Below are 19,688 nucleotides of genomic sequence, written 5' to 3'. Positions count from 1 at the left end.
GAGTTGTTCAGCCAACAGAGAAAGCCTTGCCAGAAGTGTGGGGCAGTTCACAATTCTCCTATAATCAAAAATAAATGGAAAACTATTGTTATAATTTACTTGTCTCTGCAAACATAAGGTATTAGTTTTTGTTGGCTTGGTTGCAGTCATTGGTTGTCACTTTTTGAACCTGCAGGTGTTGGTTAGCTCTGTGAAGACTCATATTGTTCCCCAGGTGCATTTTAGAAATACTTTGAGAGTCATGAGAAAAAAATTAATAAGAAAAATGGGAGTATTTTCTGAAATGAGTTCCCTAGGTCATACAAAATCTAGAGGTGTGTCAAACTTAATGGAAATGATGTGCTGTGTCACGTATTTTGCTTTGTTTTCCAAATAAATCTACATACAATAATTAAATGCTGAACATTCCGGTTGATAAAAACTAATTAAGAGGTGAAAGTACAGCAGTCTTTTAGTCACTAGGAGAATACAAGTTACAAGACTTCTCTTAATAAGGAACAAAACACCCAATGGATTTGAACTCATTACCTTTACAAAGTAAAGCAGATAAGGTTTTGACTATGCAATGCAGCCTTTCGTTTGGGTTTGGGAATTTGCAATCTTCCTCTAATTACAAGGACAGCTTAATATTGTTCTTAAGATAGAGTGAAAAATGCTGGCTATTATTGCAGAAATATTTATTTCAAAAAATAGTAAATGAATAGATGGGGTGGAGCCTGTACCTATACACAGACTTCTAAGTCCGGATATAAACATGCCTTTGGCAAAGTGATGCTCCTATACTATGTGTGACTTCATAGGGTATCAGAAAATCCTTCCAGGTACATAGAACTAATGTCTCATTACTAAGTGTGGACAAATTTGTCACTATAGGGTTTCAATGTAGCCTTTTTTTTTTTGTTCTTTTTTGTACCAGACCTGCTAGAATATACAAAATTATGAAAAGACTAAATTATCACTTAGTCTGCAAGTTGCTTTTGTAACTAATTCCAACAACTTCAACAATCAAGTCTTCAGAATATAAAGTAGGGTCCAAGAGACCAAAGAAGCTTGGAATTTCATCTCTGAACTTCAGCTGTTTCCAAGAAAGAAACGAAGGGAAATGCATTTGCTTTATTCTTTTAAACATAATACTGATGTTCTTTTCATTAAGACTCTACAGCACTCCTATGCTTGGGAACAAGCTCTTGAAACTGGCAGGGCTGGGGCCTTGACACGAAGTTTTCTTTGAAATTCTGTTCCAGCTGGATCAAGTTGTTAGCATTTGGAAACTCTGCACAAAGAGGCATATGGCCATTAGAAACGTATCAGAGCGAAACTGTCTGTAAGTGAAATCCTTGAAAATTCCTTTCACTGTGATTTTTTTCAGTACAGGGTCAAACAAGACTTTCCTGCAACTCCACCATTACTTTCTCTTTGCCTGAACCAGCAGCAGGCAGAGGAAAGAGTGTCTTTCTCTCCTGAGGCACTGTCAGTGCATCCATATACCTTCTGGACCCAGGAGAGAGTTTTCTTGTCTCACCTCTCTGTGTTCATGTTAGGGCAGTGAAAAATCGAAGGGTCAGCAGCCAAGGGAGTCTGTTGATGGGTTTAGGAGAGGCTGAGGTAGGTACTGCCACAGGGAGAGCAGTAGTACTGCCACAAGGAGAATAATGAGATGGTTTAAAGAGACAAAGGGAGCAGAATTAAACTGAGCCAGGATTTAGAGATATAACTTGTGCAAGGTACTCTAGATGGGCTCAATGAGGTTGTAAAGGGAATAAGGAAAATTGGAAATAAAAGTTGGCAGAATGAGAAATGAAGAGATATCAGTAGGGACCTGGAAAAGAGTGGTCATGAACATACTTGGGAGTGTGAACATCAAGGCTGTTATGAAGAAGGAAGAATAATTGTTAGGTGCCAGAGAAGAGGTGAAGTATGAAAAATTTTAACATTAGAGTTTGGGACATAATGTGACCTTGATGAGCTCATGGTCGGTTAGGGAAGGAACAGGAATAAGCTGTGGTTATGATTGAAGGCAGAATTTGGTACATTGCAGCACTGAATTGGTCCGTAGAATCCATGCCTATATAACCTGAGATGTAACTGGATTTCTAAGTCTCAGGTAAATGGTTGTAAAATCTGCTACTGATGCAAGCAGTAATGGATACAAACTGTGTTCTTCACATCTTCACTATAATACTATATTTGCCTCAATATCTGGCTTAGAGACTTCATATGCATTAGCGAGTTGGGAAGATTTTAGTAGAAATCTGTTTCATTTTCCTTTCGATTTTTTAAATTTTTCCTTTCAGTTAATCTATTGGCAACTGAAATCCTGACCCTGTGGAGAGCAAAAAACAATGGTCTGACTGACTTTGTGTGAGAGGGACATGTCTCGGTTTGAAAGCAAAGAACAAAGCTCAGTGTTTTGTGATTGAGTGCTGGGCAAGGCAATGGAACTGAGTCCCTGCAAACTCTGGAACTGACCTTTGCTTGGAGTAATAAATCTTGAGGGTTTTTTTGCTGCTGTTGCGTGACAGTAATCTGGTTGGAAACTGAAAGGAGGACAGTATATCATAACTGGTTTGGTTGAACTAGACTGCAAATCACAAGCTGAATTTGAATTAACTTGGGGCATTGAGCAGAGGTGAGGAAAAAGCTGAGTGAGGGAACAAAGCAATACAATTGGTTTCACTTGGTGCTTCTAAATGTAAACAGAACAGAAACACCTTGACTAGTCCCAGGACTGCTGTCAGGACAAAGAGTTGCCTCAAGTCTCTTCTCCCCTGTGGAGTGAGCGTGGGAATATTTCCATTTCTCTGTAGCTCATTTATGTTGTACATATGGTGTGGGATTAATCTCCCTTAAGTTCATTCATATAAAGTTAAACATCTAGTGAAGAAAAGTGTGAAGGAAAAGTTCCGAAGATCTTGCTGTATTTTATGAGGTATTTTAGAATGGACATGCAGCACCTTTGGAGTTTTCTGTCTCTAAATATGAAGGATGTTTGGGTAACTTCAGTGGAGAGATGATTAACTTTGAAATAGCTGAGGTTAGAGGTGATAAATCCTACCTGTGGAGAATTTTGCATTAAATGAACTTCCATGAAAAGAGTTATCCGAAATCTTTCTTGAACAATATCTGCCAAGAATCCAGCAATGGTGCCAAGAGCTGTCAGAGCTGAGAGAAACCCATTTTTGCTAAGACATATAAGTCCCCACTGTCTTCAAATGCAGGAAAGACAGTCTGGCATTATCCAAACAGGAGAGTGATTGTGACAGTCAGGTAAAAACTATGACCTGTAGTACCTTAAATGTGAAAAAAACTAATAGATCAGATATTTTAATCTACTGATTTCAGCACAGGGGAGAGGATAATAGTGATACTTACAGGTCAGTGCTGACTAAGTATATTGAAACATATAAATATCCACACAGGTGATATTTAGATACATACACAGCACTACTTCCCTTGATTTCGGAAGGTGTTTTAAAAAGTAACATTTTGATTAGATTTTTAAATTTATGTGGGGGAGAACAACGTATTATTCATTGAAAGCAAAACTTTACAAAGCACGTTGCCACGTTGCAAGTGAAATTAAAAAGATGTATAAAGGTATTTCCAGAGAATTACACAACCTTGGGTGAACACATGGTTGCTGCAAAATCCTGAAGAACATTTCTCTTGGCCCTGAGGCAGGAGAGGTGGCTGAGGGAGCTGGTTGTTGCTGTACCCCAGCCAGGCAAATCACATTTTAAATATCCCTGGAACAGCTCTAAGTTGTGTCTGTGGCTGAACTGATTCCTTGATGTCTGGGACATGAGGAATTAAAAGTATGGAATAAAACCTGATTTAGCACTTCATTCTGTTCTGTGCTAGACACAATAATGTGGTAGGACCAGATTTGATAATCTGCATATTTTATATCTGATATGTTGGCTTTGTGCAGCCTTTTGAGCGCTGAAGAACTTGGTACAAGACAAATGTGTTATCTTCTTCATCTGGAGTCTTCTGTCCGTGCCATGGCAATCTTCAGATGCCATAATTAAATATAGTGTTGACCTAGTTAAGTTAGAAATGCATCTAATTACTCCAGGATTGTCTTAGCCACTGTTATGCAACATGTGAGTTTCATGTACTTTAATCCCTTTACAGTTTTATTTCTGTTTGTCCAGCTCTGTGCCAAGCTGAACTCTTTATGTTGCTTCAAAAAGCCAGCTAGCACTCTAACAACAATCAACCTGAAAATCTGCCAGTTTTGAATGAATATAAGTGGATAATTGAAGTTATTTGCAATAATTGCATATGCTAAGCTTTTAATTTATTTTTATCCTTTATTTATAATTTCTGCTTTGATTATGCTTTGCAGCACTTACTGTGGCTGAGCATTGTCTAGTTGGGTTGCAGTGGAATTTGATAGTGTTCATAGAGTAGTCATTTTTTTGTATGGCATTATTTGCAAGATTGATATCTATCTTAAGCTACAAGCATTAGGAACTCTAATATCAAGATAATTGGCTCTAAATAATTTTCAGTTCGTCTTAGTCACAGCAACAGCAATTTTAGTGCTAAAATTTCCTAGAAATTACCTCACAGCTGAGGAGAACAAAGTGGGGAATAAAACATGGGCTTTCTAAAGAGAAGAAACTGTCTGTTTGTGTGTCCCCATCCTCAAGGATTAAACTAGCCAAATTGCTGGTTGGTTGTCATTGTCCTGTCTAGAACTACCTGTGTTTCTGAGAAGAGCAAATGTTCCTCCAAGGTCAGCATCAGAGTCTGATACCTACATTGCTTCTCCATTGGTTACAGCAAACATGTCCAAAGCTATTTGCTATAAAATTGAGGAGTGAGAGGCCTGTTTGCATATCGGTGCATCCATTGCTATCCTCTATGAAGCTGCCTTTGAGCAGAGGAAATAATTGTGATACTGATGAACAACATCAAATATTCTCTGTTGGCTTCTTTGCCTTGTCCACTAAAAGAGCTGTGAAAGAAGCAAAGCCCAGCACCCCGATGGGAGTGAGGAGGACCTGTGGCAGAATTAGCACCCGTGCCAGAATATTACCTAAGCTCGCTTAATGCTAATAAATCTTCTTCTTTCCCAAAACAGTCCAAGCTTTTCAGAAGTTTTCGAAGCACCTGTAGCCTTACAGCTTTCCTGGAAAGGAAAAGCCTCTTTTCCCTTCTGAAACAGACCCCAGAACAGGGAAGTCATAGGAAGGTACCTGGGTAATGTTTTGAGTTTGGTAATCTGTTGCTGAGTGCTCCCACATGCGCAGCGTGGGCTTCTCACAGAGGAGCCAGTGAAGAAAATTGCTCTGATGATTGAAAAACGAGTTCTTGTTTCTCTCTCAGGAATACCCTCAACTGCTGAACTGTGTTTAAACAGTTATCTGGCTTCACTTTAGGGAATATTTTTGGCAATATTCGCAGCTCAATTACTATAAATTTTGATTGGAAATTAGATATTCAAATCAATAATAATAATATAATAATAATAATAATGGCCAGTCTTCGCGAGCGAAGATCTGGGGAAGGTCTTTCCACCTTCCAGCCTGCGCATTGGATTTTTTAGGTGAGACACAGTGTGCGCGGAACTGAGCCCACCCTTTAATCCTAAGGTTCATCTGCCGGGGCCAAGCGAGCTTGGACGGTGGCAGCGAGGTCCTTAGGACGTAGGTGGGTTGCCTTTAAGGGCTAACGAGCCCCACCTGCCCGGGAGTGGCCCTGACCGGGAATCGAACCCGGGTCTCCGCGGTGATAGCGCGGCGCCTTTACCACTAGACCACCAGGGGCTCCAGAAATCAATAATAGGGTTATTAAAAAAAAAAATTGCACTGAATATTTCGTCTGAAGAAGGGTGGCTATTGGTAGTTTTAAGTATTTTCTGTATACAGGAAGCTGCTGGTTTTTGCTTGGTAATGTACCAGAAATCTTGCTACAAAATATGAAAGAAATAAGATTTTAAAAACAGAGATAAGTTTTCTTTGTACAGTATATTTGTATGTTTTTCTTGGGTTTAGACTTCTTGCTGTTTTTTTTTTTAATAAACATTACTTTTAGTTAATTTTTCTTTACAAAACACAAATAAACCTTGAAGGAATATACAGGATTTCTACAGAAACCTCAAACAGATGCTACGGGAAAATAATGAGGAAGTCTTTCAGGGTTCAGGGCTATTTTTTGTCGTTGGTTGAATGCATTCAATGCTAGAATATAAGAACCTCCTACAGGTTTATTTAAAATTTTTATGATGACTGTGATATCCTTGTGCATTTTTTTTCCTATTTTGAAATTAAATTTAATCATATATCATGGAATATAAACTATTTGTCTTATGGACTGAGATGACATCAGTGCTTAGCTGATATTAGTTATAATTGGGGTAGAGCAGTTTTCTATCCTTTTTTTAAAATTTGTTGCAGTTTGGTTTGGAAAAGAGCAATTTTTAGCAGTGTTTATGGTTTTATGTGTAGCAGTTGGTTTATCTTAGAGAAATGGAAAGGAAACAATAAATGTTCTTCAAGATTTCATAGCTAAAAAGAGAGAAGGACATAATTCAATCAGCATTTATGGATAAAGGTTAGTCCCATTGCAGTTCAGGAGTTCAGAAACTGTTTCAAACTTTGTTATGCCTATGAATTTATTTAATCTAACTTCAAAATGGGATTCTAATGAAGAATAATCATTGAAAAGTAATCTGAAACCCTTAAAAAGTATATGACAAAAGATCTCAGAAGCTACATTATATACCTTATACTCTGGATGTTTTTGTAATGTTTTTCCTTGAAATTGTTATTTTTGTCTCTTATTTTCACACTTCTGCCTGTTTCCCCCCTTACTTTCTGTTGGATTCTTTTTCCTGTCACCTATTCTCTTTCACCCTTCCTTTGCTATCTCTATAACAACCTAACTTGAAAGAGACTTTATTGGGAATATCAGTTCACTGAAATTATAATATCATTTGTCAAGAAAATTACCCTATTCACAACTAGCTCAGTGATTTATTAAAAAAAGAAAAATTACTGTGAGGTAACAAAATTTCTTTTTCTTCTCTCAGCTTTCTCTATGTCATTTGTGATACCAGTACCACCTAAATACCAAACATCAACGATGTGGTTTGATGATGATTTGAGGGTTTTTTTTGATATGGTGTTTGCTTGCATTCTGATCCAGGTTTTTATCTATGCTGCAGTGTGATATGCTGGATAAGTCAGTTCATCTTTTTTTTATATATACATGTACTGGGAAAGTTTTAAGGATTAGCTCCTTACCAGAGGGAAACTCAACTGAGCTGTCCCATAAAACATTAGAATAGTTCATTATCTAAAGATTATGTGCTGCCCTTGACTCGCCTGTGTGTGCTCACGCCAACACCTCTCTACATCCAGGGCTAAATACTTCTGAAAACACTCTGCAGTGATGTAACTCTAACAATGCTCACTCTGTTCAGAATTCATTCCATGTAAATGCACACAGATAAGTCACAATTCCCTTCAGGATAACCACAGCTTGGGGAGCATTTGCTTGCTACAGCAAGGGTTTTAGGGTATGGTTACTCAAATGAAAATATATTGGTATTTGTATTAAGAGCCTCATTATAAACTATTAAGTTCAAATCGCTGATTGTGCTAATGTTGAGAATCATTGCTAGATAGCTGTTCAGTCATTAAAATATTTGAAAAGGGATTTTTGACCTCCCTATAAAAATGCTGCAGTATTACATGTGGTTTTTAGATTTTTGCCTCCAGAGTGTTAAGGAATTTCTTCCATAATGCTTCATCCCTTTGGGGACTTCTTTAAAAAAAAAAATTCAACCAAAAAACCCCCCAGAAAATAACAAAAACCCCCAAAACATTTGTGTTCAATTTCTTCATTCTGAGATAATTTGTGTACATCCACTAATATGTCATTTTGTGGATTTAGGCTTATTACTGGCTTACCTTTTCTGTAGCTCTCCCAGATTTCTCATGGTTTCCTTCATAATGGTGTTGAGACACTTAAACCAAACTGTGGGTAAGAGTTGATTACATGGAAAATGCAGCATATCTTTGTTTTATCTACGTTTGGTTTGCCAAAATTTTAATTCCCTTATTAGTTTTGTGAGGGCAAAGCATGTAGTGTGAACATGTATTTGCTTTGTTCAAGGAAAAATGCCAGTCAGTAGATAATTCATCTTTTGGATGAACATCCTACAGGGAATGTTGCTATTAAAGAGTATGTAAAAATATACTTTTAAAAAAACCAAAAAGTAACAATTGAAATCTTAGTGAATAAATCAATAAAGTACCAATCAGTGCTTTTCATTTCTGAGCTGCCCTCTTTACCAGATGTTTCTACTATTACCCATCTTATGCTTCTCTAGTTATTTCTTACATGTGGAGATAAATCTTAGTTTAAATTTATTTCACTGAGGCAAAAATGTAATTGAAACACGTTGGAATCAATACAAACTATATAAGAAACCATGAATTATTTTTCTAGCCTGCTAGGTACTAATATCTAATATCACTGGTATCTCATGAAATGCTGTAATGATTTTTCTTTCGATGAGTAAGTAAATATTTCAGCACAGAAGGAAAAACACGTTTCTCTTTTCGTTGTATTCCTCTCTGTATGAAGAATTTTCTTGATTCTCTGTTCACTTTTTTCCTGTCAAACTCATCAGTCGTGATCTTCTGTATCAGATAAGCACAAAGTAGTAATGCAACTACGGTTTTCTTATAAAGGAGGACACACCTCCAGGAATGAATTGATTTCAAGTAGTTGTTTTACATTAAATGCCTTTTTCATACTTGAAAAATGAGGGCTGTATTGATGAAATCCTTTCAGCAGGTCCCTGGCATGCTAAAGATGGACTTCTGAGGGAGTTCCAATGTGTACAAATCTGTTTCAGTTCTCTCTTCCTCTTCAGAACAGTTAATTTGTGTTCTTTCCCTTTTTCGATTCTAAATACAAAATATTTGTGGGTCAAATGAAGTTTGTTACCCTTTCACATTGTGAGGTCTGCTTTTACTGCTATTCAGACGGTCCAGGACTAGTGGAAATGATTACACAGAACTTCACTGTTTCGTTTGGAATGTTTTTCCACGAATTCCCCTCCCGCAGCCCATTGTGCTGCATCCCTGTTGTTGGGTTGTTTTGCCCCTGTACATGGGAAGGTGAGCTGGTGCATTTTGCCAGCTCAGTTCTGGTTTAATTTGCCCAGCGTTGGAAGCATTTCAGTTCAGTTCCAGTCTAGGTCAAATGGGTTTGCTGTGGCCAGCTGGGTTTTCATGAGACAAGATGTTCAAAGGTGGAACCAGTCAAATGTCAGGGATGTACTCCCTGGTGTACAGGAGGGTGGCATTCACCTGCTCCCTCTTGCTCTTCCATATGAGCCTTGGTATCAGGAGCGTTTCAAGTTTTTAATCTTGCGTTTGAGGTGTGTAATCTGCACCAAAGAAAGAAGTGCTAAAAGCCTCCCCAGTGGGATGTGCTGGGAGGATGCAGGAGCCCAGCAGAGCGCTGAGGGTTGTGCTCTGCCGTGGGTGAGCTGGGAGATGAGGCAGAGCAGTGGGAGCACAGGCTGAGTCGCTGCTGCTCCGCAGCCCTGTGAGCACAACCCCCCCCTGTAACCACCGCGGCTCTGACCTGTCAGCTTTCTGTTGAACCATTTGTTCTGCATTGGCAACCAGAAATATTTTTCTTGGTTCAGGTTCCATTACAGCCCAAGCTGTATACCAATCAATATGGACTCTGATTTAATTTTGATTTATATCCAACAGCTTGATAAATGTGAATACCATTCTGAAAAGGGAAAAAAAGGTGTGCATGGCTTCCTACTCTGGGTGTGAGAGTCTGGACCTCGCTTGCTTTGTGACACAAAAATATTTGGAAATAAACACGTGTACCAGTGTCTGATAGATCAAAGAAAATTAAAAGTAATATATAACCTGTAGATAGTAATTCTTTGTTTAATTTTGATTTGTGTGTATGAATGTTCAGGTAGATTAAAAACCAGAAGGAGGTACTTCCATAGTTCAAATAATCTGAGCTAAAAAGAATTCTGAGTAAAACCTTAGAAAGGATATAAAGTCATTTTACAAGGGAATATCTGCAGCAAACCCCTATAAATTAAATTTTTCAGGCAGCTGTGTTTTGGTGGGATCTTGTTTTTTTCCTATCAGATGATAGTGTTGAAGAACACTACTGCAGGTAGTTTAGTATATTATTAAGTATTTTTATTATTATTAAAAATAGTGCTGAATTGTTGTCATTCAGTAACTATTACTTCTGTAATTGCAGAATTAATAATAATTATTAATAATAATCTTGTGATTATGCACCACGTTAAGGTAGTATGTAAAAACACCTCAAATCTGCTTAGTAAAAAAACCTAGTCTCTATTTTTCTAATCTCATATTTGAAGTGTAATTTAGAAATTACCTTTTTTTTTCCCCAGTTCCTTGAAATCAAGTGCATTATTAGGAAATGCCTCCTATTTTAATGTTAAGTAAGATTTGAAACGGGTTTCTATGTGCAAATAAGGTCCAGTGTGAAAGCAACTTTGTGTTCTTTCAAAAATCAGTTTTGGAACATGAGCTGCAGAATGCTGAGCACTATTTGAAAAAATTACCTTTTTATTTGTTTGTTTATTGATAGCTGAACTGTTTTGAGAGTTTTGTATGAGCAATAGTAGGTACTGAGGGTTTAAAAAGCTTGGTCAGTTTTTATTTTTTTAAAATCTGGATAACTTATTTCTATTAAATAAAGTATCATAGCAGATGAATTATACAATGCTCTAACAATCTCTGCTTTTAAAAAAGGAGAACTCTGTTATAAATATTATCTGTTATTTCAAAAATACACTTTTTGTTTTTTTTTTTTCCTTTTTTTCAGCGTCTTGTTGAAGCTGCAGAAGATGCTTACCTGAAACATGAATTTGATGCTGACTTACAGGTAATTAATAATTACTTCCTGGAAAGTTTATCATCAGAGTACACTCTGATATAAGAGTTTATACAATAGCTTGCTTGAAGAGCTGCTGTAGAAAGCCAAGGATGTGAGTAATAGAAGGATGCTGATTACAGAAAATGGAATTAATGAAGGCTGGCTCAGTGTTTTGACAGGCTATGTTTAGTGGTTGTGTGCTGGGACACCAGGCAGGCGGATTTTCCTCTTTCAGAGGTTCCGTTTAAATTCCCTCGCGTATCTGCGGAGGTCAAGATTTTTAAGCACGGTAATTATCAACTTGTTCCGTCACTGCAGGGACCTGGCAAGGAACTGCTCTGTAGAGGCTTGGATTTGCAGATGGGGTGGGACCCACCGGGATGGGATTAGTATGACCTTGATTCGTGCAAGTGGTTTATGTTTGGATCTGTGTCCGGAGCAGACACTGTTTTTTCTCTCACCTACAAGCCCTTAGAGCTGCACCACTGTCGCGTGTTGCCTTTAGGGATAACTCGGTGAGGGGAGCAGCACTGGTGCAGCTCACAGTTAAAAATCTTTAAAAGAAAAGCCTTTGATTAAATAAGACACATAATTTAAAAAAAAAAAAAAAAAAAAAAAATTCGTTTAAACCCCAAGTAATATAGCCTAAAATTAGAAGTTTAACAGAAATTCTTACTCAATGCTTACATGAGTAAATCTTCCTTACCCTGAATGAATTCCTATATCCTTAGTTTCTTGAATGCCATGCTAGGTGGAGTTTTGTTTACCTTGTCTCTACTTAGATTTAATTTTAAAACCTTCTGTGAATATTTGCCATAAGTCTATTTAAATTTTGGGCTTAAGTATTAAGGGAAACCGAGACTTTTTCCACAGACTTTCCCCCGTATGTGTATCTAAGAAATAAGCAGATCTGTGGGTTCTGTTTTCATATTTTACCATGGTTACGTCCAGTAATCACAAAACCTTTTATTTTAATGAAAATATGACACAAATTACTTATTTCTGTGCAGAAAGGAAAAAAAATAGAGTGACTTTATCAGAGCCTAGGATAAAATAATTGAGTTCAGAAGGCTGTGGTACTGGGGTCTATCAGCCTACGGTGGAGTAAAGATAAAATGAGCACATTGAAAGTGATAATTCACGTTACAGTTGTATGTTTGATGAGTGCTGGCTTCTGTATTCAAATCCTTTAGAGTTCTCTCACATTCCAGCCTTGCAGAGGTGTGCTGCATTTTATTTTTTTTTTTTTGAACTTTAAGCCTTGGAGACAATGGGAGCTATTGTCTGAATAAATCAGGAACACACTTCATGGAAGATCTTTTAGAGGGCTACAGTAAGTGCTTCTTCTCTGCAGGAGAGTTCTCACTTTGAGGAAGTCCTTGGTTTGCTGAGGCTCTGGCAATATTAACACTTTGAGGAAGGCAGTTAAAAACCATTTGTGTCAGCAGCATTAACAGGACAATCAGATCTTTGTGTGGAGCTGTGTTGTTTATTACTGTCACGGTCCATTAAAGCTAATCAATTGTTAATCTTGGTTTCAGCGACCCCTTTGCAACCCTTGCTGGGAGATTGTTGTTCTTTATCAAAATCTCATAATACCATCTGCTCAATATAAAGTAATGGCCAGGATGATTTGATAGTGTACATTCAAGTGGAGGGGGACAGAAGGCTTATATAATCTACAGTGTATACAATTCTGCTCTCAAAAAGGAATTTTTTGGCATTTGTATTGCTTTGGCTGACGTGTGGAAGACAGGATTAAGTGCTTTGAATTAGTGATATGTGATACAGCACCAGCCTGAGCTCTTTGTGCTCAGATATTCTGGAAATTCAGAAAGCACATAAAGAAAGTCCTTTTGAGCTTTTTATTTGTCCAACATCACCTTCTACGTCTTGAGGACAGTATAGATAATATTGTGTTAGTACATAAAAATGATATAAGGGAGAAATAAAATTATATTAATTTTTTATTGACTGTAGAAAAACACTAACTTAAAGAAAATAATAACTGGAAGAGTTCACCTTTTAGACTGCTGCTATTCTCTTCAGCAAAGCTGAAACTGTATCATTTGGTTAGGTTAGACCTGATCCCTTCTGGGCATTTCCCTTAGTATGTTATTAGATTTGTCCTTAGTGATTCCAGAGGTATTCTAATCAATATACTGTAATGCTGTGTAATGGTCTAAGCACTCAACTATCACACCCTGGACTGAATCCATTGGCATCACCAACAAACACCTTATAGTTCTAAACATAAATAAAATTCCCAGACAATTGAAAGAGATAAATCAAAAGGGGTGATGTGATGTTTAACTCATCAGCATTATGTATTGCATATTTGAGTAATGGCTGAACTACGAATCAGTGAGAGCAGACTTTAAAGATTTACTCTCTAATATTTGGGCTTTAGGAGATCTTTTTTTTTTTTTTTTTTCTTCTTAGGGATGTGAACCAAGAGCTGTATTTGTAGCAAGTTACTTCTAAACGTTACTTATGTTTGAGCCTTTAACCCAGGCCAGGGTTTTCTTACCTGGTAGATATGGTTGCAAGTCATTCTCTCTTATTAAATACTATTTTCAAGTTTGTAAGTGGAATCACTATCTTTAGTCATGCCTAATAATGTATTTGGGGATGAAAGATAAATTACTTTTCTTGACTTAATTGTTTGCCGGAGAAAAATTTTTGGAGAAAGATAATAAAGAGGGCAACATCTTCTGTCAGGAGGCAGTCTATTAATAAGTACTTTCAAATAACCTAATGACTGCTAACTGAAATTTAGCCTCCTACTCTTTTACTTTAGCCTCCTACTCTTTGCCTTTGTGCTTGGGTTTGTGTTTCCTAAGATGTGAACTGCCTTGTTGTGGTTCCCAGAACCACTGTCAGGGAGTTTGTGTTCAGGCCCTGGGAAGAGGCTCTGAAGTGGAAAACTCTTCCCTGGAAGCTGTCCTGTACCTAAGAATTTGTTGCACATGCAGCTGATATAATCCCACAGGTTTAGAGGCTCTCTCCTACCACCACATTTCCTAAAACCACTGGAAACTGGACAGATTTTGCAGGGTAAAAATACACCAAGGTGTTGCCCAGCTGCTGCTCTCATGCGGTTGGAAGTGAGGTGGCAAAGCAGGCTCCGAGTGCTCCTGAGGGGTCCATTTGTGTCATTGGATCTGAGCCCTTTGGACAGAGATTGGAGAGTGTTGTTACCACCTGAACAGAGTGAGGATGGGATCTCTATCACAGAGCTCGATCTTTTCTGGGTTTCCGTAATTTCAGGACGTGGATGCTCAGCAGTGAGATCGATGCTGGAGTTCTCAGTGGAGCTGTAAAAATAACTTGTGTTTGGTTTCTTACAAACTTTTTTTAAAAAAATTAATTTTAGAATAAAGATTTATAATACTTGGTTCCTACCCAGTTTTCATACTTCTGACTCCAGTGACAAAAGGAAGTCATACAAAATTTCATTATGATGACTTGTTTATTTGCTGACTGGTTCCATTATAAATACATATCTGCAGGGTAGTTCTTTTATTTTCTGTGTGTTAATTAAGCTTATTAGTTCACTTGACTTACATTCCTGCTGAGCTTTCTCTGCATGTGTGTGATGTGACAATAAAAAAGCAAGGTTATTTTAATAGAATCAAAGCTGGTGCCTGGTTGATGCACCAGAATTACAAGACTTTTTTTCCCTCCTGGTTGTTGTAGTTTCAGTTTCTGTATAAGACAGGATAGATTCAAGTGCCAGTGCCTTAAGATAGTTGAACTTATTTCAGTTTTATGTCCCAAGACTAGAAGTGGATTAATAAAATAGTTTTTAGGAAAAGATTACTTTCTTTTAAGAATACTCCTAAAGTTAATTTAGTGGGATAAAAAAGGAATAATGGTATGAGGCTGCTTTTCATTATTCATTTCCTTTAGATCTATAACATATGGCAGAACCTTAAGGAAAAGGTTTGCAAAACTGTACCAGAGTTAGGTACCTGTCTGCCAGATTTTGCTGTCTGTTAACTCCAAATTGCATTTCGTGTCCTTGAAAAATCTCACCCCTACCCTCAGACTGTATATGATGGCTAAATAAAAAGCCTTGTGAAATCAGCAGATGGAGAGTTAAGGGGTTTCCAGTGGTTTACACATGTGAACAATGTACTTTTTTGTACATAGTAATGATTTTTGAAAATGTACAAATGGTAAGACTTCAAATGTTAGGGAGAAAGCACAAATATCAAAAGAGGGCTGAGGAACAGAATTAGTCCAGTTCATGTGCTTTACAGCTTTTAGGTCTAGCCCTCCAACTATTAATATTGCTCAATAGTTTATTGTTGACCTTCAAAGGGAGCTACCTGAGTTTCAGTAATTTTGAAATTCAGCTCTTAGATCTAGAGCTTAAATATGGATATAAAAGCATAACTTAAATTGCTGCTACTTTAAAAAAAAAAAAATCTAACCCAAATGTTTATTTACTACAATGATGCCAGGCAAAAATTTATAATGATGGATTATTAAATGCTTAGGGATTTAATCAAAATTTAAACAAATAGATGGCAATTACATTGACATCAGGTACTGGAAATCACAAGGACAAAAGATAATTGAGAATAGCTATTCCACACAATCTTATTAAACTCCTATTACAACACAGGCATTACTTTTATGTTGGTATTTCAGAAAAGTCCCTTTGCATATTTATTATCTCACCAATACTGCATGAGGCACATGATAACAAGATTTACAGTCTATTAATATTTTTCTGGCCATTAGAATAATGTCCACAAGTCTCAAGTCAGCTCTTGAAGGGTCCTGAACCTCCACAATGCAATGGGAAGTCTGTTGGACTTCAAGCACTCGGAAGCAATGATTGAAAAGACTTTTTGAAAAGTGCATTTAAAATAGCAGCGCAGCATCTGAAGCTTGATGTGCTTCATGGAGTATTTATCCAAGCAACTTACCTTCTAAAATCAGAAATCAAGCTTTCTACACTCCAAGCCTGGAAACAGCCTAAATTCCTACATTTTAGACTTTCTTTGAAATATTTTGCAGAGCCAAGTGCTCTCAGCTGTGTTTGGATGCAGTACAGGGTGTATCTGTAGCTTGTAAAAAGGCGGGAGGAAGAGCTGGCACCAACCTAAACTGTTAACTTCTCATGGCCCTGTGCAACTCCTGCAGAAGTAGCTGCAAAGCCTGGAAACGTTAGAGTTCCTCAGTTGTAAAATCTGCCTCGGGAGCTCTTCCCTGCGGGGTTTCTCTTTGTCTTAACTCTAACACTTGTGAGACTGCCGTGGGTTCTCCTCTGTGGGTGTATTCATCCAGCTGAAGGCATAGTCTGGATACATCTATTGTAGAAATGCTGCCAGAACCGGCGGAAATCTTGTTCTTACCAAGTTTTCTGAATAGCTTGAAGTTTTCAGTACTGATCAAAAGATAAGGGAGATGAAGGAAAGACAGTAAGCACACAATTCAGAATGTCATTAAAAACCACCTGCAGTACTAAAGCCCCAAACTCTTAAGAGTTTCAATGCAGTTTGATAGTGAAGAGGATGGAAAAAGGGCATGGAAACACGAGCATGGAGTGAGCTGGAGAACCACAAGGCACGTTTAAATTGTAAAAGCATGTGTTAGAGTTTTTATTTGCTGTTAGTTTTTCGTTATTTTTTTCTTTCATAAAATATCTCAATACTTTTTTTCTGAAAATGAAAAACATTCACCTTTTGCAGTTCTTAGATTTGTATTAGTCTTATTGATTTCTGTGAGCTCAAATTAAGGACTTCTTGGCTGCTCTAATACTGCAACACATTGATTTTCAGATTTTTAGCCCTCTCAGTGGAGAGCATTTTAAGCTTGTCTACTCTTTCCTATTTATTTGTTGAAGTTGCCAAGAGGATAACTGAAATGACTGTGGAACTATCGAGACATCAGTGGATTCAGATGTTACTGGTTAAAAAATTCAGTAGAATTCATGCACAAGTAAGGTAACCTTCAGAGGAAGACTTTCGCTTCCCTTTTGCTCTGCATGCATGGCAGGGATTAAATATCAGAAAGACAGTAGTGAGAAAGTGGGGCTATGTACCTTTTGGATTATTTTAATTTCAAAGCTTTTATGTTTTCTGCTTCTGTGGCAAGAGAACAGAAAAAAAGAAACAAAGTTCTGTGAAACCGGGCTAGCAATATTTTAGTCCATCTTCTAATGATGAATGACTTTATTTTTTGCACTTTGGAGTTCTGTAGATTTTTTAAAAGTTTTTTATTTGAGCTTTGAGGGAAAATTTTTGACATTTTAAGACAATTATGATCAATGGATAATTTCCATTACTCCCCCACCTTCCACACATTTTTCTAAGAGCTAACTTCTCTTACTACAAACAAATCAGATGTAAATAAGTGGAGTGATTTTATTTTTACGTGTGCACATAACTTCTGTTGACAAGGAGTGAGTTTGATAGCCAGGCACAGGAAGGCCGAGTTTAACTCACTGTCTCAGAAGCCGAGATGCAGGCGATGATTTTTCAGCCGTTTCGTAATTTTGGTGCCGTTCTGCCCCGTTGAAGGGAGCCATCCAAAAAGAACAGTAATTCTCTGCCTGTCCAGTTCAATAGCTGTCCTGCCTGCACGGGGCTCGACAGCAGAGGAATTGGCAGCTCTGGTCTGAATTTGCTACTGCAGATGATGTGCTCTGCTCCTGAGAGCGTTTGGCACACGCTTACAGAGAGTCATTCTTCTGACTGCAGTTACAGGACTCGTCCTTTTGGTACCCTTAAGCCAGAAGTAGTTTCCAGACGTTTCTGGATTGATTCTTGCCAAGCCTCTCTTGTAATAGCAATGGCTATCTGAAGTGTGTGAGGTGTGTGCTGAAGAACACACTATAAATTCAGTTCTACCCATCAAATACAGACATAGTGCTTTTTGCCTGGTGGTACCTGCTGTAAATAATTACAGAAATCTGAAACTTGGAACTGTCAAAGAACTGTAAGACTGGGCTGATAAAGTTGTTTTCGTGAGACTTTACCTTCTATATTTACTTTGCCCTTTATTATGTTTGCTTGCTACCAGAAAAGAGAAGGAAATAGTTTTCTCATCCCCATGAGTCTTTTCAAAATTTTAAGTTCTCTGATTAAACATTGAGATGCCCCAAAGGTTTTTCTGAGCAAGAGAAACCTCCGCTTTGGAACAGCTCATAATCAAATAGGTGGGGCTCTCAGTTAGGATATGAGAAACCTGTTCAAGTTGCTTCTCTAGTGAATATTAAATTATTTGTATTATGTGAAACAACTGCAGCAGAAGAGTTTGTGAGACGCTCAGCTCAGAAAAACCTGATGGATGGGGCAGTCGTTTTGGATCTCAGAGGCCCTAGTCTGAGTTTCTGTTCTACTTGATTCAGAGGGTAGTTCTGAACTGCAGTACAAGTCTTTTCCTCTCTGGCACAATTCTGCAAAAAAGAAACGTATTTTCCAAAACTAAGAAGATTCACAGGTCACATCTAACAGCAGCAACAAGATGGAGCAGAAAGTACTTACATACATGTAATACATATATACAGTTTTTCCTCTCCCATGCTCAGATCATTAAGTATTTCCAGGTTGCTTTTTTATGTTCTTTGTAGGCATCTTATGAGACTTAGAGACGCTTAAAAGAAGAAAAAGCTGAGATACTTGCATATTAACATCAATTTATGCATTGTTATAAGTAAAACAGAAGTTTTACTTATAGAACAGAAGAAGTTCTATTTAGAATACTGATAAAACAATTGTTTTTCTGCAATACAGAATTATTTCTTTATTGTTTTTGCAAGGCAAGTCTTTGAATTATTCCAGTAGAATAAATAGAGGAATAAACTAGTATTTTTCAGGTAAAAGGATAATGACGTACCAGAAGAAACTAGTCACATAAAACATATATGTTCATTTTCAAGAAGGTAAAAGAAAGAAAAAAAAGAAGAGAGAGACAGTATGAGATGAACTTTTAGCAGAAAATCAATAACAAAACTTAATGCCGCAGCCTTAAAATTAGATTGACATTTGTCATATCAAGCTGGGAGTGAGTGTAAACTTGCAAGAACTTCACATGAGACTCCAAACAATTTACTCTTTCAAAATGTACAGCATTCCTTCCAGGAATGCCCCAAGCAGAGCAGCTTCTGCCGATGTGGTTGCCTTTCCACCCTGTCAAAACAGCATATGAACCGTGCATGCTACAGTTCATAATTGAGCAGTTGGCAGCTTTCCCTGCGTTTCAAAGCAGACTGTTTTTTGGGAAGGTGGGCTCCTCCTGGCCCCAGGCCCCTGCCCTGGGCAGGGATGTCCCAGTAGGCAGAACAGGTTAAACTGGAGGGGAAACTGCCATTTTTGAAGGAAGGATGTGGAGGATGCAGAAGAAATCAGAAACGGTGCAGAAAGGTTAGGTGTCAGAAGGCTGTAATGTGCAGGAAAGAACACTGGAGAAGGAGAAATACTTAATAATGTGTAAGGGCAAAGCTGTTAAGTGTTAATATCTTAGTGTTTCAAGAGTACTGACAGTAATCTTTTTGCAAGTCTCTCTAAAGCCATTACCTTTGCTTATAGTGAGGCTAAAATGGAGAAACCATTTTCAGCTGCTTAAACTCAAAACTTTCAGAGAGCTTAAAAGTAGGTAAACATTCAAATACCATTTAAAAGAAGGTTTCAGGAAGTCAGGCAAAACAGGTATGCTTAGGGAGCGAGGGAGGAAGGCTGCATAGCAGAGGAGGAAAAAGATCACAATGTTATTGAAAAACATACGCTCCTTGAGATTGCTGGAAACCTCAGAGAAAC

At 37.7% G+C, this 19,688-nt stretch overlaps 1 protein-coding gene across 3 annotated transcripts in view; it reads left to right on the top strand.

Annotated features, from left to right (window-relative positions):
• Positions 1-19,688, top strand: part of CACNA2D3 (calcium voltage-gated channel auxiliary subunit alpha2delta 3) — a 391,160-nt gene that overhangs the window by 116,928 nt on the left and 254,544 nt on the right. For all 3 annotated transcript variants that reach the window (XR_007628662.1, XM_050312820.1, XM_050312819.1), the window contains exon 4: positions 10,864-10,923. Coding sequence is in view for 2 of the 3 variants with exons in the window: in XM_050312820.1 (XP_050168777.1) it covers positions 10,864-10,923 (60 nt within the window). In the remaining variant the exon portion in view is untranslated. The remainder of the gene's footprint in view (positions 1-10,863; positions 10,924-19,688) is intronic.

The sequence above is a fragment of the Myiozetetes cayanensis genome, unplaced genomic scaffold, assembly GCF_022539395.1.
Source record: "Myiozetetes cayanensis isolate MyiCay16 unplaced genomic scaffold, myiCay2020 scf18, whole genome shotgun sequence".
Lineage (NCBI taxonomy): Eukaryota > Metazoa > Chordata > Aves > Passeriformes > Tyrannidae > Myiozetetes > Myiozetetes cayanensis.
The sequence above is the reverse complement of the archived record's forward strand: the minus strand, read 5'-3'. Positions and strand labels throughout refer to the sequence as shown.